Raw genomic sequence first — 18,497 nt, 5'->3', positions numbered from 1 at the left:
CTTGTGGCTGAAGCTGGCTTAGAAAATTCTGATTCCCTCAGGCTATGCCATACCATCCCAGGGACCAATAGCTCAGTATGTCTCTAAACTATTCTGCCCCACTTCACTGGAGACCCAGGCCTTTGTTGATTATTGTTTGTTTAATGGATCTTCCCAGCTCCCTGTTAAGGGCATCAACTCAGGTCTTAGAATGCAAAAGAAGCCACTAAAACCTGTTGGTCCATTGGTAAAGGCAGGTTTGTCCTCAACTCAAAATTTCCATGAGATCAGAACAGTCTTAGTTACTTGGACACCCCTACCTATTCCCACCTCACCCCTTTCAGGTGTCCCTCTACAGGCCATTCCTAGCCAGCTGATGTATATATAATAGCTCTGTTTACCGTTTTCACAAAGGATAAACTATCTTCACCCTCCAGAGGCACAATTCTGTAAGAGGAAAGATATGGGAGATGACATTTTTAACTGCACCAAAATTTACAATGTTCTTTTTTCAACTTGGTAACAACTCACAGACTCAGATTTCTCTCAAGGATTTTTAAAACACTATGAAATTCTGTTTTGAATTCCAGGATGCAGAATTAGCATGTGGGTAACTGGAGTGAACTCATTTACTCCAGTGGGAAGCACTCAAGAGTGCAGAGGCTCAGATGAATACAGCCAGTCTGAACCCAAGTCTGGAGTGGTACCTTGGCCAAGAATGGAACTGTGAGAAGATCAATGAAGGTTGCAGCTACAAGGCAGCCTCTCCTCTCTTTATGTTCTTCAACTTAATCATGGAAGAAGATACCAAAATCATACACTCACCTTCCTTGGTTATTCACAGCATGTATATGAAAAGCCATCTTGGAGCTGTAGACCAAAACCAAAACACAATAGAAGTCAGTCTGTTCTTGTTGACTACTGTGTTATCCTAGCTTTACACAGATTTACCTCAGTTATTTTAGATACCTCTCCCTGGGTCCCATGCCATCAGAAAGTGTGGAGCCAGTATCTGACCCCAGGCCCTGCCTGCTTGTTCTCAAGGGCTATCTTGACTCTTGCAGACTGCCTGTGGCCCTCGACTGGCATGATAACACTTCTGCTCCTCAGCCTCTATATACTGTCCTGAAACTCCTGCTCTTCATCAACCTTGAGTCAAACTGCCGGTTTTGCTCTACACTCCAGCAAAGGCCACATCTCTGCTACTCACAGTTAGTTGCTAAGGAGCCAAAGGCAGGGCCAGGTCTTCAGAGCTGAGGAATAACCAGAAAACCCTTCTGGTTTACTCTTTGTAAAATAAAGTTTCTAAATAATATAACCCTTCTGGTTTACTCTTTGTAAAATAAAGTTTCTAAATAATAATATACTTCTCATGCCTTGAGAAGTACTAGTTAGTAACACACTAAGTTCAGTATACATTCATGGCTCCCTCCACCTTCCTCTCTAGGCAGGTGATCTGCTAATGTGATGCAGTGTGAGTCCTCAGTAAAGTAACTCTTGTGGAGAGAAATGAGCGGGGCTCTAGGTGAAGGACTGACTCTGGGACTCTCCTCCCATTACTCAGTGTTTTCTCCATATGCCTTCTTCCAGTTAGGGTGATACACTCAGGCCTAGGAAGCTTTGCGTTTGAGAAGTGGCCTGGACAAAATCCCAAGGCAAAGGATAAATAGAATGACTATTTCAGCCAAGTTCACTATAATAGCAAATAAGATCTACGTACCTAAACACTCTATTAGATAGACAGTTTCAGGAAATAGATATAGAGGCAGCCTATCCTGCCTAACAAGTTATAGCCAGAAAGTGAAGGAACTTTCATAAACTTAGACCTGCCAGTAACAGACAATGCAGAGCAGCACAAGGACTAATGGAATAGGTTTCTCCTATCTGTCCTTTTCCATAGCCAAAACAAAAAGACCCAGAAGACCCAGGGGAAAGGAGACCTGAAGCAAAAGGAAGTCTTGCACCACTGAGTTCTACATCTTCTGGAGCTACAGCAATAGAATAGAATTCTTTTTGTTTGATCAACTGACTGATATAACTATCAAACACTCCTTCTCATTATCCAGGGTTGTAGGTATTAGAAAACATGGGTCATGGGAGTGGAGGCATGATAGCACACCCCAGAAATATATATTCATTCTTCCTTCCTTCCTATCTATTTTGCAGTGCTAGGGACTGAAAACTATCTATTTATTTATTTTGAAGTGCAGGGAACTAATTCATGCTAGGAAAGCACCATATCCTCAAGTTCTAGGAGTCTTTTTGTGGGTTTTTTTTTTGGGGGGGCAGGACTAGGGAAACCCAGGAATGCTCTACCACTGAGCTACACTCCTAAGCCCTTTTATTTTATTTTTAAAATTTTGAGATATGGTCTCATTAAGTTGCTCAGCTGGCCTTGAACTTATGATCTTCCTGCCTCAGCCTCCTGAGTTGCTGAGATTACAGGAAAGTGCCAATATGCTTGGCCCCAGAAGTATTCTTAAACTCTCCAATACTGATGTTTTTTGTATCCTTCGCATAAAAGTACACAAAGTGATCCTCCTGTGAGATGGGGATTAAGTGGACTGAGTTCATGAAGATTTAGCTCTGTACAAAGTCCTATAAGAGATGCAGAGAAACATGCAGGGAGATGTGATGGAAGGCTGCAAGAAGTCATATTTCCAGAGCATCTAGTCCCAAGACTCAGTGTTTCTATCATCTAAGAGGCAGATCAGGACTATGGTAAGTCTCTTCTAAGCAGTGACTATCTTCATGTGCCAGCTTCCTTCCCCCAACAAATCTATCTCTAAGGTCCCTGACTTTACCCTTCTATTTTTATTTTGTTTTTTTTGTTTTTTTTTTTTTTATTTTATTTTTTTATTTTTTTTTTTACGCCAACTTTTATTTATTTATTTATTTTTATTCAAAACATTACAAAGATTTCAGAATCACATCGGTTACACATCCACATTTTTACATAATACCATAACTTCTATTTTTATTTTGGAACCAGACCTATGAAATCTCCTAAGGTTCTGGTATGAATCTGCCTCACATTCTAGCCTCAAAAGATGTGCAAGTGTTCCTTATATGGTTCCTCTGGTTTTGGCTCTTAGCTTGTCAAATAAAGGCCTGATCACGAGTGATTCTCCTTCATATATATCATTATTTTTACTGAATGTTTTTACTGAAACATTTCTCAAAAGGAAGATGGAATATAAATTACATGGGACAAGAGTATTTTAGAAAACAAATCAAAAAAATTCCTTGTAAAAAGAACATCAATCATTGCTTACCATAGGGCTGTTTTAAACTGAACCAGCTCAAAGGAATCTAACTCAGATACCAGAGTCTGCTCTGCTACCTCTTTGGCCTGTTGAGAGAGAGAAAGAGAATGAATTAGCTTTCAAGCAGTAAAAAATACACGTATCACTGACAGGAAGGGACCTTCTAACAGTTGGCTGGTGCCTTCTATGTAACTACTCTGTATACATCAAGAGACTAAAGTGTAAATAAACATCATGTTAAGGGAAACAGGGCTCTTACTTTCTTCAGGCCTGGCTCATAGGAAAAAAACTGCTTTCAGGCAGATGGGCACTGGCACCTGATCTGCCAGAGAGATATGAACAGCTGGGGTGATGCTGATAGTATGTGGTCTAGAAAAGGGCTCCCCACTCCCCTAACTCTAGTAGAGGGACCACTGCTCTTAGTCTCTGCCAGACACTAAGAATATTTAAATAGCTAGAGTTACAAAAGATCAGTTAGAAAACAAAGGTGTAGGAACAGAAGGGTATCCCATGGCTTTGCATAGGCCCTATGGTAGGTAGAAGTTAAAGGGCTGAACAATCTTGTATCAGTACAGAGATTCCAGGATTCAAGTTCAGTGAGGAGGGGAGATGGTAAGGGGCTGGTGACTATGTCTAAGGTCTTTCTCACATCTACATCATACACAACCTTTCCAATATCAACTGGTTTCCTTCAGGAAAGGTCCTATTGGCATTGGGAGGCATCAAGCTGACTCTTCTCATCTCCTTACTATGTCAGATTTAGGAATCCAACTCAGCAGGCCAGGTTAATCATGAAACATCAAGGAAGAAAATGGTCAGAGACCGAGAACACGCATGCTTGTCTAGGAAAGGCAAGTCAGATTTTCTAGTCTATAGCTGATTTTTTAAACACTGGATTATAGGAAACCAAACTAAGTAGCTCAAAAAAAAAACTTACCTAACTATTAAAACTCACAGCAGAATAATCTATAGTTAATGTCTAAAAGCATTCTGTTTAAACTGAACATAACAATGTATTACCGAATGACTTTAATACAACCAGATGTCTACAAAGAAGTGCTGATGAGTTGTCACTGATAAAACAACAGCAGCATGGCCATAGGCAGCAGAAGCTCAGCACTCCACAGGCATCTCTGCCTGGTGCCATGGAGGCCCGAGTTCACACAAAAGTGAGAACTCCAAGATGTCCAAAGATAAACAAATGGTTAGGATGCTTTACGTTAAATAATGACCACGGAAGAGAAACATGGTATTTAAATTACCTTTGTTAGACTGGAAGCTTTAGCATAACATGCAATGCCAGCCAAAACAGCCTCAATAACAGCAGCATATATCTGGGACAAGAGCCTACTTTAAAAACAAAAAATAATTGTTAACTATAGTAACATGAGATTTCATCATAAGCTGCATGCACATAAACAACAGTCCCCAAGGAACTGATTTTTAAATAGAATGATAAAAGTGCAAAAAATGAAACTCATTGAAAAAAGAAACTCACTGAAAAACGAACTCTTAAAGTCATATGCCTATTTGATTTATACTTTACTCTTGTTAAACCATCTTAAAGTCAGCTCCTCTGAATTCTGCTCGAAAGTCCAACCTTCCCTGTTTGGGATCAAAGAGAATAAAACTAGTAGGCTCCCTGAGCACCATATGTGCAGGGGCAGCTACCCACAGATCAAAAATCCTTCAGGGATGGGATTGTGGCTCAGTGGCAGAGTGTTTGCATCGCAGGTATGAGGCACTGGATTCAATCCTCGGCACCACAAAAATAAATAAATAAAATAAAGTTATTAAAAAAAAAAAAGAATCCCTTCAGTGCAAAGATACACACTTAAAGCTTTTTCAGGGACTAGTCACACCACATCTAAACACTGGCTGCTATAGAACCCCAGGGCAGGAACTCTTAGAGAGCAAGAGAGATTGTCTGGCTGAAGGGAGTTCACTTAAATTCAGATTAAACAGCTGCAGGCCACTTTCTAAGCTGCCTGCCTGATCAAAAATGTCAAGAAAAGGGTCTGGGGATGTGGCTCACAAGCAGTAAATGAGCTCGTCTGGCATGCGTGGGGTGCTGAGTTCGATCCTCAGCACCACATAAAATAAAAAAAGGATGAAAAAAAATGTCAAGAATGCTTCTGAGAGGATCTCTCATCTTCCCCTCAACCCAAAGCCATTATAAAAATGTTTTCTTCTTTGCTAGACTGAGACTTCCACAAAGGTATTCAGAAAATCCAAGTCTGGTCCCCTTTATGGAAGAGTTTCTGGAAATTGCTATTTGGGGCTAGATAATTCTTTGCTGTAGGGTCTGTGTCTGTCCTGTGCATTGTATGAGGTTTATTTAGCAACATACCTCACTTCTACTCACTAGACACCAATAGAACCCTCTAGTTGTGACAATCAAGTGTCTTCACACCTTGTCAAATGTGCCCAGGGTTGGGAATATAGGGGTATGAGGCAGAATTGCCCTTGGTAGAGAACCACCTGCTTTACAGAAAGGAGGCCCAGGCTCTTTTCAATTAAAACATTATAGAGAGAAGGTGCTCATCCACACGGCAAAGGCTCATCTGAAAGGCAAGGGGAGGTGCCCAGCAAGGTACGAACATGGCCTCACAAAGAATATGTCTATTGTTAATCCTGTAACAGGAAGAGGAAGCAACAGGAATTTGAAAGTGGGCAGAAACACAAAAATAATCTGGTCTAATTCTCTTAGAATGGTGGAAGCAAGCAGAGCCTCTTGAGGTGAAGTGGGCTATCTAAGGGCACAGAAATTCATGGCAGACCTGAACTCGGCTCTACTTTCGGCCTGGTGCCTTTCTGCTGTGACACATTACCCTGCCATCTCCTTCAATTCTTCCTTGGCTTCTGCACCTCCATTTCACAGCCAAGAGATTTTAGTTGGGTTGAAAAAGAAAAAGGGACAGGGTGTTCCATAGCAAAACAACAACTTCAGAGAGTAACATATCCTGAAGACTGCTGGCCAGAGCAGAGGGGGTCTACCTAGTAGGAAGGAACCTGGGAGGGACACTGTCAATGAACTTTGCAACTTCCAGGTGAGAACACAAAAATCCTCCATACCACCACACTAGGGTAAAGTTTTATAATGGTCAACCCCAAAGACATGTAAAAATATCCCCTTCCCTGGCTTGACTCAAACATCAGTCAGTCCAGCATTGGACAACTTCCCTTCTTGGCCTTCCTTTACACAGATCCTAAGACAAGAGCCCCATACACAGGCCAATACCTGGTTACTGACCCTTAAAATGGACTGGGTAGTGCTGCTGTTTCCTTCACTAGGACTCCACAAGGCCCAAGTTCCATCAGCTCTGTGACTCTCCTGACTTGGGCATAAGTACCTCTTAATACCAGGTCCTGATGTAGGGACCCAATGAATTCGGTTTAGGCAAAATGTCTAAGGGTCTCCAGAATGAAGATCCAGGGCAGTGGCTAAGCACATCTGTCGTGGAGGCACAAGCAGGCACAAAGCAAGATTACACCCACCAACATATGAAAAAGTGGTTGGATTGCTGCTAAAGTGAAAAAAAAAAAATCTGCAAAACAAAACTTTCTAGGCACTAATTAAAACAACAACAACAAAAAACTTTCTAGGCATTATAATCATAGTTAGGAGTCTCATGCTTAGGCTGGGGTTGAGCAGTAGACTGCTCACCCAGTATGTGTGAAGCACTGGGTTTGATACTCAAACCACATAAATAAAATAAAATAAATAGATATAATAGTGTTTATTTATCTATTTATAAATAGATAATATAAATAAATATATAAAATAGAGTTTACTTATTTATTTATTTAGTTTATTGTGTTCATCTACAATGAAAAAAAGTATTTTAACAAAAGCCTCATGCTCTACTGACCAAGCTAGCCAGGTAATTATAGTTAAGTAAATCTAAACGCATATGGAGTTTTTTTGTTGTTTGTTTTTTTAGAGGAATAAGACTCTTTATTGGGACTTCCTGAAGGGAGACACAGCACTTACCTGCACTAAATTGTTCCCAATTCAGGTTTGTGGGCCCTGCCCTAGAGATTCTGATTCAGTGGTTATGAGAATGAGTAAGGGGAACCTATATTTTAAAGAGATCCTTAGATAATTATTTCTGACTTGTCACTGCTGGTCTTTAAGAAGTACTGATGGTCAGAAGAAGTTTATTATGATCGTATTTCTGAAGGAGTATACTTTTTGGAATTCAGCAGTTTCAACATTAATGAGTTTATTTCCTGTCTTTGGTTTTCTTCTGAGAAGGGTCATCACTAGGTAAGGCCTTTCTAAAGTTGCACAGCTGAGATTCAGACTGCAGCTGTTTCATCAGCCTGAGTGTCAAGTCCAGAGAACACACTTCTCAGACCACATGGAATTTCAAAGAATCTTCCAATATATTTCAGATTATTTTACTTTTAGATAAGCCCCTAATTAAAAATGCACTATATAGAAAACATTTGAAGGGAAGTTACGTCATGTAAATGCATGGTGTGCAGATAGGAAGACTCTGGAGTTCCAGAAAAAAGAGCAGATGGCAAAGCTGGCAGGGTCCTCTGATATGGATTCCAAGCTGACAGACAGGTGCTGGGGACCACCTGGGAAACTATGTAGAAATGTTCACTTCATAACTAGATGTCCTAATCACTGATAATCTCTATAGGAAGTACACAAAGCAGCCACAACCGAGAAATGCAACTTTAAAAAAGAAAAAAATAAGACAAATATGAAGACTTACATTTGTTCAGTTTTCTTGGGCAGCTTGTCACTGCCACCTGTGAAAGAACACATGTATTAAGAATGTGACAAGAGCACAGAATATGCAAGCACTATATAAGGAAGTGGAAATGATCTATCCATCTATCTATCTATCTATCTATACATCTATCTATTATGGTACCCAAGATTGAAGCTAGAGGTGCTCTTCCACTGAGGTATAACCCCAGTCCTTCTTGTTTTTTTCATTTTGAGAGAGGGTCTCACTAAGTTGCTGAGGCTGGCCTCCAACTTTTGATCCTCCTGCATCAGCCTCCCGAGTTGCTGGAATTACAACAGTGTGCCATCTCACCTGCTTAATTTAATTTGAAGACATTACCAAGAACTATATTTATTTTTCTTTTAAGTTAAATACAGTATAAGCACAAACAACAATGGAACCTGGCTTCTTCCACTATCCTCCTGGACCTTCTCCCTGATATTTCCTACTTTTACATCCTACTTAGCATTACTACCTAAACATCAGAGATGTGCAGAATCTTAGGCTCCAGAATGTTTATACTTTTAAAACTTTGAGGTAAACAGGCTCAGGTCTGTTTCTTTCTTAATTTTATTAATTATCTGACTCAAGATAATTTTTTTATAGGAATGAGACTTTTTATTGGGACTTCCTGAAGGGAAGGGCATTTTTTCCAGAGTTTCCTGGCTTATTTGACAATACCCAGGAAAAAAAAATCTGGCTTCTGATGTACTATATCTTCTGGGTCCACATTCATTCTTTTTTTTTTTTTTTTTTTTTTTTTTTGTGGGGGTGGGGGTATCCGGGATTGAACTAAAGGGTTGGGGGTTTCTGGGACTGCACTCAGGGACACTCAACTTCTGAGCCACATTCCCAGCCCTATTTTGTATTTTACTTAGAGACAGGGTGCCTTGCCATTGCTGAGGCTGGCTTTGAACTCGAGATCCTCCTGCCTCAGCCTCTGGAGCCGCTGGGATCACAGGCGTGCACCATTGCGCCTGGCAACACATTAATTCTTTAAGGTATGCCTGCAGCTTCTGGATACCCCAGCAAGCAGAGAGGCTCTAGTCAGCCTGGCCTTTTTGGATAGCGCCACATCATTTGCCCAGCTTGTGGGTACTCTTCTATTATGGCCCTTTGTCACATTTCTCACAACATTCAGGTATTCACCCAGCTAAGTCATTCATAGTCCCACTGTAGCCCATATCTCCTACTATCTCAAACTAGATCTTCTTTATTTGACCTTTCTTCTGACACTGAGTCCAGGATCTTACACAGGGTTAGACCTCTAAACCATAGGTTGAACCAATGATTTTGCTTCTGAAATATTCTGTGAGTAATATGTTAGGCACAGCAACTTCCCAGAGAGGGAATAGGATTGGTATCATAAGTTTCTAAGCAAAGTAGTGAATTTTATGTTAACTTCTCATCCATGGGAGAAACCATTTACTAGGTAAGTTAATGAGATGATTTCCAGGGACTTACCCAAGTAAGGAATGTGAGTAGCTCCAAAAAAGTAGGTCCTTGAACATGCAAGAGGTCCTTTTGGTGAGACACACTGTGCTACCTGCATGTCAGAAAATATTAAAAATAAGAAAAGTAGCAGAGACTTAAGTATGAACTGCTAGAGGAATAAAAAGCATATAATCAGTGGAAATAAAACTTATTTAACCAAAACTGATTTATTATTATTTTTTTTTTTGGGGGGGTGGGTACCAGGGATGGAACTCAGGAGCTCTCACTCAACCACTGAGTCACATCCCCAGCCCAATATTTGTATTTTATTAGAGACAGGATGTCACTGAGTTGTTTAGCACCTCCCCGTTGCTGAGGCTGGCTTTGAACCTGCAATTCTACTATCTCAGTCTTCTGAGCCACTGAGATTACAGGTAGGCACCACTACACCTGGCTTGATATGTTATTTTTTAAAGAAACAGAAGAGAAGATCACCTTTAATTCTGCTTTTTCCAAAAGTATCTTCTCTGTGTGTATATGTAGGGTCCTCCTGTTCCACCCTTGGCTATAATGTGGGGCTGCTGTCAGCTACTCAATTAGCTCATTACGCTAATGAATTCACAATTCAGAAGGAAAAACAGGTGTTTTGATGGTCATTAATATTCAATCCAGAGCTTTCATGTAAAGAAAGGCAGAGGCATGGGGCAGCTATAAAATCAGGAAACCCAGGTCCCCACCTTCATTTGGATTTCATCTTTGAATATAGCCCTTGTAGAAAAGAAAGTAAGTTTTTCTAGGTTTTAAGATTTTTATTATTCTTTCCTGTTAAGATGTGCATTTATGGATTGGGGCTGTAGCTCAGTGGCAGAGTGCTTGCTTAGCATGTGTGAGGCACTGGGTTCGATCCTCAGCACCACATAAAAATAAACAAAATAAAGCCATGCTGTCCATCTACAACAAACAAAAAAAAAATTTTTAAAGATGTGCATTTATATCTATATAAATATCTCTAGATATAAATGGATGTCCAAAATCTCATGTAGGTTCCTAGGAGAGCAGGTACAAAATAAAAAACATGCCATCATAAGAATAAAGGAATGTAAATTAGTATACTATGTAAAAAATAGCTAAATATTCATGACTAATCATTTCTTCTATTCTAATTAAGGAAGTCACATGAGAATACATAGCATTTTACCATAATACCATGAATCCAAGGTACAGATTTGAAATGAGAACTTCTTCTCTATAATATTCACTATTGTGAATGTGATCAATATTGCCATGACAATGAAGGAAAACTCATGTACCTACTCATAATTGTTGGCGAATACATTTTTTTTAAATCTAGGGCTATTTCCTTAAATCATGTTCCTTGTGTTTCCAAGTTCTTCCATACTAAAGGGTTTTTTTTTTTTTTAAGGTGCCATGTGTTTTAAATCTGCTTCCTTAGGTCATATCATAAATTTGAGTCAGCACATATTAACATCAGATTTACTTTAAAAAGTAAATTGAGACAATTTCATATATAATGTAAAATTGCTTAAGTTATCTGGGTTCACACATTTTACATGGCACTTATTAATTGTAAATTATTCACAAGTCACACAAAAATGGAAAAGATGAGTATGTTACCTTGAAATACAACTGTTTTTTCTCTTTACATTTTAGTTTCAGAGGTTTTTACTGATTCATCATTTTCAAGGTCACTGATTCTTCCCTTGGATATGACTAATCTACTGATAAATCCATCAAAGGCATTTTTAATTTTCATTATAACTTTTTTTGGATCCAGCCTTTCCGTTTGATTTTTTTCTTAGAGTTTCATCTCCCTGCTTAACACTATTCATCTATTCCTACATATTGCCTACTTTTTCCATTAGAGCCCTTCACATATTAACCGTAGCAATTTTAAATTCTGTGTCCAGGGCTGGAGACATAGCTCAGTGGTACAGCATTTGCATATCATGTGTGGGCTCTGGGTTCCATCCCCAGGACTGCAAAACGATAACAATAATAGCTATTATCATTATCATCATTATTATTTTTGTCTGAAAATTATAAAATATGAGATATAAGTTGGTTCTGAGGGTCACATTAGCTTTTCACACCATGTTTTTTATTGCCTTTTGTTGTTGTTGTTGTTGTTAAAAGCCAGACATGATATATTAAGTAATAGAAACCAAGGGAAATAAGTCTTTAAATGTGAGATTTTATGTTAACATGCCTAAGAGTTGGGTTCTGTTCAATGTTTTCTGTAGTTTTGATTCTTACACTGTCCTTAGGTGTTTTGATTCCTATACTGTCCTTAGATTTGTCTCTCTTGTTATCTTTGGGTTTCCCTATGAATTCCCCCTTATATACTCTTGTGCCTTGCAACTATTAACCATCTGCTATTAAACTGCAGACCTGCTGCAGTGGTGCTAAGGTAATGGGGTAGGAAAAGCATTCTATAATCTTGTGATTAAATCTCAGTCTTTGAGTGGGCCTGTATCTGCAGGCTTTGACCTTTACAAGTGTTTCTTAGCTCTTTTCCCTCTCTCCTAGGTGAGTCAGGAAGGCCAGAGTGTGACAGAGTCAAAGAAATGCCCTTTTCCCCAATGGAATAAGGTTTGGGTAAAACTGTTTATCCTGGAATGTAGGTTTTGCTATTGAGGCCTTTGTTATTATCTTCCTTATATTTCAAAACAGTTACTCTTCTTTTTCCTCTACCAGTCATAAGAGAATTGGTTTGTTTTGCTCTTTACCATGTGAACTTGCAAGGGTTCAACTAATATAACCCATGGAAATGTGACAATCTTATGTCCCCCAGGAGTTTCTCACTTTCACACTAGTCCACTTTCTACTTGCAGAATTTCACTACAATTACCATTTAAGTTTTCCCACAAGTTTGTAAAATCAGTGGTTTCTGCTGCAGGTACAGAGACACGGGCTGTGATTCTCTGGATTTACCTGTCTCTCTAGATTTCAGAGTGGCATTTTGCCTTGAGACCTTAGTTCTCTGATGAATCCAAGAAAAGTCATTGATTTTCAATTTATTTGGCTTTTTTCTTATAAATATAGGGATAATTTCCAAGTTCTTTACACATCAGAGCTGAAACTGAGAGTCTTCTCTGAATCTTAATGAAGTCTTAATATGTTAGAAGGCCTCCTCCAACACTGTGTCAGTGTTGAGCAGGAGGACCTGCCTCCTCATTACTACCCGGTAGGAGTGCAAATCCAGGTTCTCCACTCTGCTGCTACTGACAACTGGCATGTGCATGTTGCGGGGGTTATATCAGTGGGAGCTCAGGTTTCCCACTCTGCCTCAGCTGATACCATCCCAGAGTTTGAAGGGTAACAAACACTATGGGTAAGGAAGGGGCCTTGCTACTGCTCAGTGGTGATAAAAGTCATATGATTCCCCATTGGCCACCTGTGATTCTGCCCCAAGAAGAGCCCTCTTGCTATATTGTGGGGTGGAAGAAGCTATTATTGTTATTACTTTGCAGTCCTAGGGATGAAACCCAGGGTATCACACATGCTATGCAAGTGCTATAACACTGAGCTATGTCTCCAGCCCTGGACAGAGAATTTAAAATAACTATGAAGTTCAGGCTCCCCACTGGGCCTTCTATGACACTGGCAAGCAAGGAAATCTAGGGTCTCCACTCAGCCTTTGTGGGGAGGGTTGGGGCAGAGGTGTACTTTTTCTGTAGGGCTTGTATATAGAGCAGTTATTATTTTAAAGTTTTCTGTCTTACTAGGCTGTACCTTTTCTGATCCTCTGAATATATCTGGATATTCTTGAATATCCAGTCTGGATATAAGGGAAAAAAAACCATAAGAATTCACTACCATCTTATTTCCTGAAGCCTTTAGTCATCCTGCTTCCTTCTCTGTACCTTTCAGAGTATATTTGTGTTTGTTTTATATGAAAGGTCCGACATTTTTAGTTGTATTTAATGAGAGATAAAGCATGTATACACTATCTTTGTAGAAGCAGAAGTCAGAATTGTCTCCTATATTTATTTAATTTGTGTATTCAACAAATAATATTACACAGAGAAGCCTGTTCCATCTGGCATTTTCTGTGTATTCCAAAACTACTCAGGGATTTAAAATGGGGTCTGAGCCTCTATTGACAGAACAGCAAAGTCCTGACAGCCCATCCTTTCTGGTATCTCTATATCCTGAGCTGGCTTAGAGGCAGTTCTAGAATCATAACTCAGAGAGACTAAACTATATCACCTGGGTCACACATTCTCCAAATCTAAATTTAAAAAATAACAACACCTACAACTCTGGCTTTCATGATAGCCAGAAACATTTTAAAAATATTTAACATTCCATTAAGATAGCATAAATGTTCACTTTCATTAGAGTGCCCACATTCAAGTTCAATGATCTCTTTAAGAATGTAGCAGACAACATACTATCAAATGCAGAAATCTCCCTGGCACTCTCAATAAGAGAACAAAGATCATCAAGGTTTATGATCTTAAATGTAAGCCAGAACTTCACAAATTTAGGCTTGGTATGACTATTAAAATTGCTTTTAATTTTTTTCCTTCAAATACTTCAAAGTTAAATGTTTTCAAATCACATCTAGTACTAATAAATATTGTATATTTATTTTATATTTTATAAATAAATGTTATATATTTTAAAATAAATATAAATGTGTTTATATGTACATAACATATATTATATACATACAGTTTCCAATCATTTTTCACTTTAAAACAAACATCAGACTCAGGGTTAAATAAATGCACTAATTGACCAACAGGCACCAGGCAGTCCAGCCACTCACCATGTGTTTAGCAAAGCTCCCACCAGGACCAGTGTTGCGTACCAAATGCCCTTCAGAAGGGAAGTTAAAGTTTCCAGCATTCAGGTTTTCTCGAGTTGAGTGATTACCAAAGAGTACAAATGGCTGCCGATTAGGGCTAGAGCAGCAAGAAAAACATGTGATTAGAAAACAGATTCCTATGACCTGAGTGAGTTTTTGGATTTTTCTGATTGATGTCCTGAACCTAATGTCCTGGATGATTGGGAAGGGATGCCAGGCGACTCTTACTAGTGCCCAAAGGGATTAGTCATTGAGGAACATAACTATATCCACACTAGACTTATATTTTCAACTTAACCTACCTTTTGAGGAACAGTTCCTTAAAAGTTTGCTGTGCATAATATAGTGATGAAGCAAAACCCCAGTTTTATATGACAGTATTATAATAGAAATACAAGTTTTAAAGCATGATAGTGGTTGTGATCAGACTAGGCAGACAACAGAGCAGTTACCAACTTCTGAGTAACTTTCAGGTAGAAAGGATAAGAGAAGGATTGCAAATAGTTTCATTACCTATATACTCCAGCACCACCTGTCCATCCTCTTCCTCCCTCTCTCTTGGCTGAATTCTGCTTCCCTCCCATTTTCTGCTCACTCCTCGTTCACTCTAATCAACCCCTCCTCAATCATTTCATTCATAGAGCTGTTGTAAAAGTCACCAAGTGACTTTCACATGAGGCATACTATGGCAATCCCAAAGGATTTGTGCTTCCTCACCCCCTAAATCAAATCAACCTCCTGAAAACCATTTATTTAGTTTCCTCCAACCACATGGCCATAACCCCTAATCCCTACTGCCATCATTTCCTCCCTTAATACCTGCAACGTTTCCTATTTCACTGCATCCACCCTTACCCTTCTATAACCTATTCTCCAACAGTGATAATATATATACTTTGTACTGGGAATTGAAACCAAGTGGGGGCTTTACCACTGAGCTACATCTCCTGGTCTTTTTATTTTTTATTTTGAGAAAGGGCCATGCTAAGTGTCTGAAGTTCTCACTAAGTTGCTGAGGCTGGCCTTGAATTTGGATCCTCTTGCCTCGGATTTCTGAGTTACTAGAATTACAAGCCCGCACTACTCACCTGGTTGTGACATTAATCTTTTAGATATGCAAAGCATTCACTACCTGTTATTCTCAGGACAAGTACCAAAATTTTGCAAATGGCAAACAAGGACTTGTATGGTCTAGTCGATTTCTTCATTTCCATGCAAGGCAGTTCTCTTCCAACTACCATATTCCAGGATATTTCATGTTCTTTATGTCCTTTATGTTCTTGTTTCAGGACCTCTCATCTTCTCCCTTCTCCCAATTATCTCTACTCATTGTTCACATCTCTCCCAGAGGAGGCCAGACTCTCTTCACAGTACCATCAATGTTCTTTTCTCTTTCATGGCATTAATCAGAGTTCACAATGATATATTTCTATGTGAGTTTATTTAATTAAGGTCTTATTTCTTCAGCATACTACGAACTCCATGAGAGCAGAAAACATATTTGGTTTATTTATTTTCTTAACCATGTACTTCTCTTCCTTGATATGTTGTAGTAAATATTTTTGATGGGAGATATATTTTAAAAGATAGTTTTCTTTATCCCCCACCCTTTCTTTAAGTGCTCTTAATGTGTGTTGTGTAGAAAAGTCTTTGCATTTCTTTTCATTCCCCTTGAAATAGTACCTTAAGCATCAAGTAAATAGGGGCTTTGAAAACTAAACATGACTGATTTTTCTTCTGAAACTTAATTCAAGCTAAGTGATATTTTGGGCAGAACAGAATGAGTCTGAATCCCCCCAGGGTATTTTGTTTTACTGTTAGAGTGGACTGTGATTGAGGGGAGAGGAAAGATCTATCTTCTTCTTCTTTTTTTTTTTGAAAAAGAGAGAGAATTTTAATATTTATTATTTTTTAGTTTTCGGCGGACACAACATCTTTGTATGTGGTGCTGAGGATCGAACGTGGGCTGAACGCATGCCAGGCGAGCGCACTACTGCTTGAGCCACATCCCCAGCCCAAGATCTATCTTCTTTATCCATCAGAGGAAGCATTTCCTGTTGATCATGACAAAAATGAAGGAAAAACTTTGGAACACTTCCTGTTCCCCTCTTCTTCATGAGGAGAACCTTTTACTCCCCACAAACCACTATTGTTCTCTTGCCCAGTCCCTGAATTTTTACTCTTGCTTTCCTAAGCTAGGAATAAGGAATCAAAATTCCTTCATTTAGATTTTAGCAGGCTCTAATGCATTTAAAGCTAGTTTACCTGGGCATGGTGGCGTACACCTGTAATCCCAGAGGCTCAGAAGCCTGAGGCAGGAGGACTGCAAGTTCAAAGCCAGTCTCAGCAAAAATCAAGGCCCTAAAACAACTCAGTGAGACCTTACAAAATAAAGGTGAGGATGTGGCTCAGAGGTTGAGTGACCCTGATTTCAATCCCCAGTAACTCCACTCTACAAAATGCTAGTTTACTATAAAGTTAAAGAAAAATAAAATATATATTCTTTAAAAAAAGCAGTGAAACCAATGAATTTACAGGGTACAGGATTTCTTACCCTGTGATGACTAAAGCCATACTCTTCTGACTCTAGGTTCTCTAATTGAATACTCCCAAATTTCACCTTGCTTGTAAGTTCCATTTTTGCTATCACCATTCACACTTCTTCCCTTGGGGACCTTACCTGTTTTCAGTTATATGGCTGGAGATCATTCCATGACTGAAGTAACTTCTGAATGGCTAAAAAGAAGACAATATTGTATATAAGAGCACAATTTTATAAAATAATCAGAAATCGTTCATACATGTATATATGTGCACACACACACACTCAAGAGAGCATGTAGAATGTATGTGTGAGAAAGAGAGATGTCAGTAGATTATTCTAAGAATATGGAAGGATATGTGTGGTGGATAGCAACATTAATTGGAGGACACGTAGCAAAAAAAAAGTGAAGAAAAAAGACAAAAGACAGCAAAAGTAAAGAAAATTTTTTTTAAATTTTCTTTTCAAATTTATAGTTTTTATTGAAAGAACACTGGACCAACCACCATCTATTGTCTAAATTGCTAATCTTGCAGGGATTTTTTCCCCCTTATATTTAAAAAGTTTTTTAATAAATTTCCAAAACATGAATGTGTACTAATTATAATATGCTAATTTAAAATCAGCAACAAGGGAGAATCCAAGGAACACAGAAGTACACTGACAGAAGTTTCCTGGGAAACCAAATAAATAATTCTCAGCTTTTGGATACACAGCATTAGGCTAAACACTAACCAAAGCAAACAAACAGGGTCTAGTGTCCAGAGAGTTCAAATTTTCAAACAGCAATTATAATACCTCTAGAGAACACTTGTTGTGTTTTTTTCCAATTATTTAAACAGTATATGTTCATTGAAGAACACAATAAAAACCACCATTGTAATCTCTAAGAACCATTAACATTTTGGTACATTTTCTTTGAATCTTTTTTTCCTTCTTGTTTCTGAGGGGGGGTGGGAGAGTACTGGGGATTGAACCCATGGTCTTGTGCATGTCAGGCAAGTGTTTTACCACTGAGCTACATCCCCAGTCCTTTGTATTTTTTATTTTTATTTATTTACTTATTTTTGAGACAGGGTCTCACTAAGTTGTCCAGGTTGGCCTCAATCTTGCAATCCTTTCCACTGAGATGGGTAACTGGGATTAGAAAGATGTGCTGCCACACCTGGCCATTCAAATCTTTTTTCTATGGCATATTCATAGACTCTACATGATTATACTTAAGTGTATTAAGTAGTCCTCTATTCTTGGAAATTTATATTGTTACTAACTCTTCTATATCAGATTAATAGTGTAATGAATAACTTGGAGCTCTGAATATTTCCTAATACAGCTCTAAAACAAATAGGCAGAACTATACTGTTTTTCAAAAGAGTTTTGTCAATGTACACCTTCACTTACAATATCCGAGTGTGCCTATTTCTGGGTCTCATCATCAGCACTAAGGAATGGTTTAAAGAGATTTTCCACATTGATCAATGCCACAATGATCACTATGTTCTATTTTATATCCCTCTTAAAATTTTTTTCAGATTTTTTTTAGTTGTTGATGGACCTTTATTTTATTCATTTATTTATATGCAGTGCAGAGCATTGAACCCAGTGCCTCACACATGTGAGGCAAATGCTCTACCACTGAGTCACAATTCCATCCCTTTATATCCTTTTGACTATTTTGGGGGGGGGGGTACAAG

General features: G+C 38.7%; 1 protein-coding gene across 3 annotated transcripts in view; it reads right to left on the bottom strand.

Annotated features, from left to right (window-relative positions):
* Positions 1-18,497, bottom strand: part of Dnaaf9 (dynein axonemal assembly factor 9) — a 148,487-nt gene that overhangs the window by 69,738 nt on the left and 60,252 nt on the right. For 2 of the 3 annotated variants that reach the window (XM_076851593.2, XM_076851595.2), the window contains 8 exons: positions 16,942-16,997; positions 14,223-14,358; positions 9,458-9,539; positions 7,976-8,012; positions 4,508-4,595; positions 3,255-3,331; positions 805-849; positions 381-426 (listed from right to left, as the gene is read on the bottom strand). In XM_076851593.2, the coding sequence (XP_076707708.1) occupies positions 381-426; positions 805-849; positions 3,255-3,331; positions 4,508-4,595; positions 7,976-8,012; positions 9,458-9,539; positions 14,223-14,358; positions 16,942-16,997 (567 nt within the window). The remainder of the gene's footprint in view (positions 1-380; positions 427-804; positions 850-3,254; positions 3,332-4,507; positions 4,596-7,975; positions 8,013-9,457; positions 9,540-14,222; positions 14,359-16,941; positions 16,998-18,497) is intronic. The other variant, XM_076851594.2, reaches the window with a different exon arrangement.

Source organism: Callospermophilus lateralis, chromosome 3, assembly GCF_048772815.1.
Source record: "Callospermophilus lateralis isolate mCalLat2 chromosome 3, mCalLat2.hap1, whole genome shotgun sequence".
In the NCBI taxonomy this organism is placed as follows: Eukaryota; Metazoa; Chordata; class Mammalia; order Rodentia; family Sciuridae; genus Callospermophilus; species Callospermophilus lateralis.
Note: the sequence above shows the minus strand (reverse complement) of the source record. Positions and strands in the feature narration are given on the sequence as shown.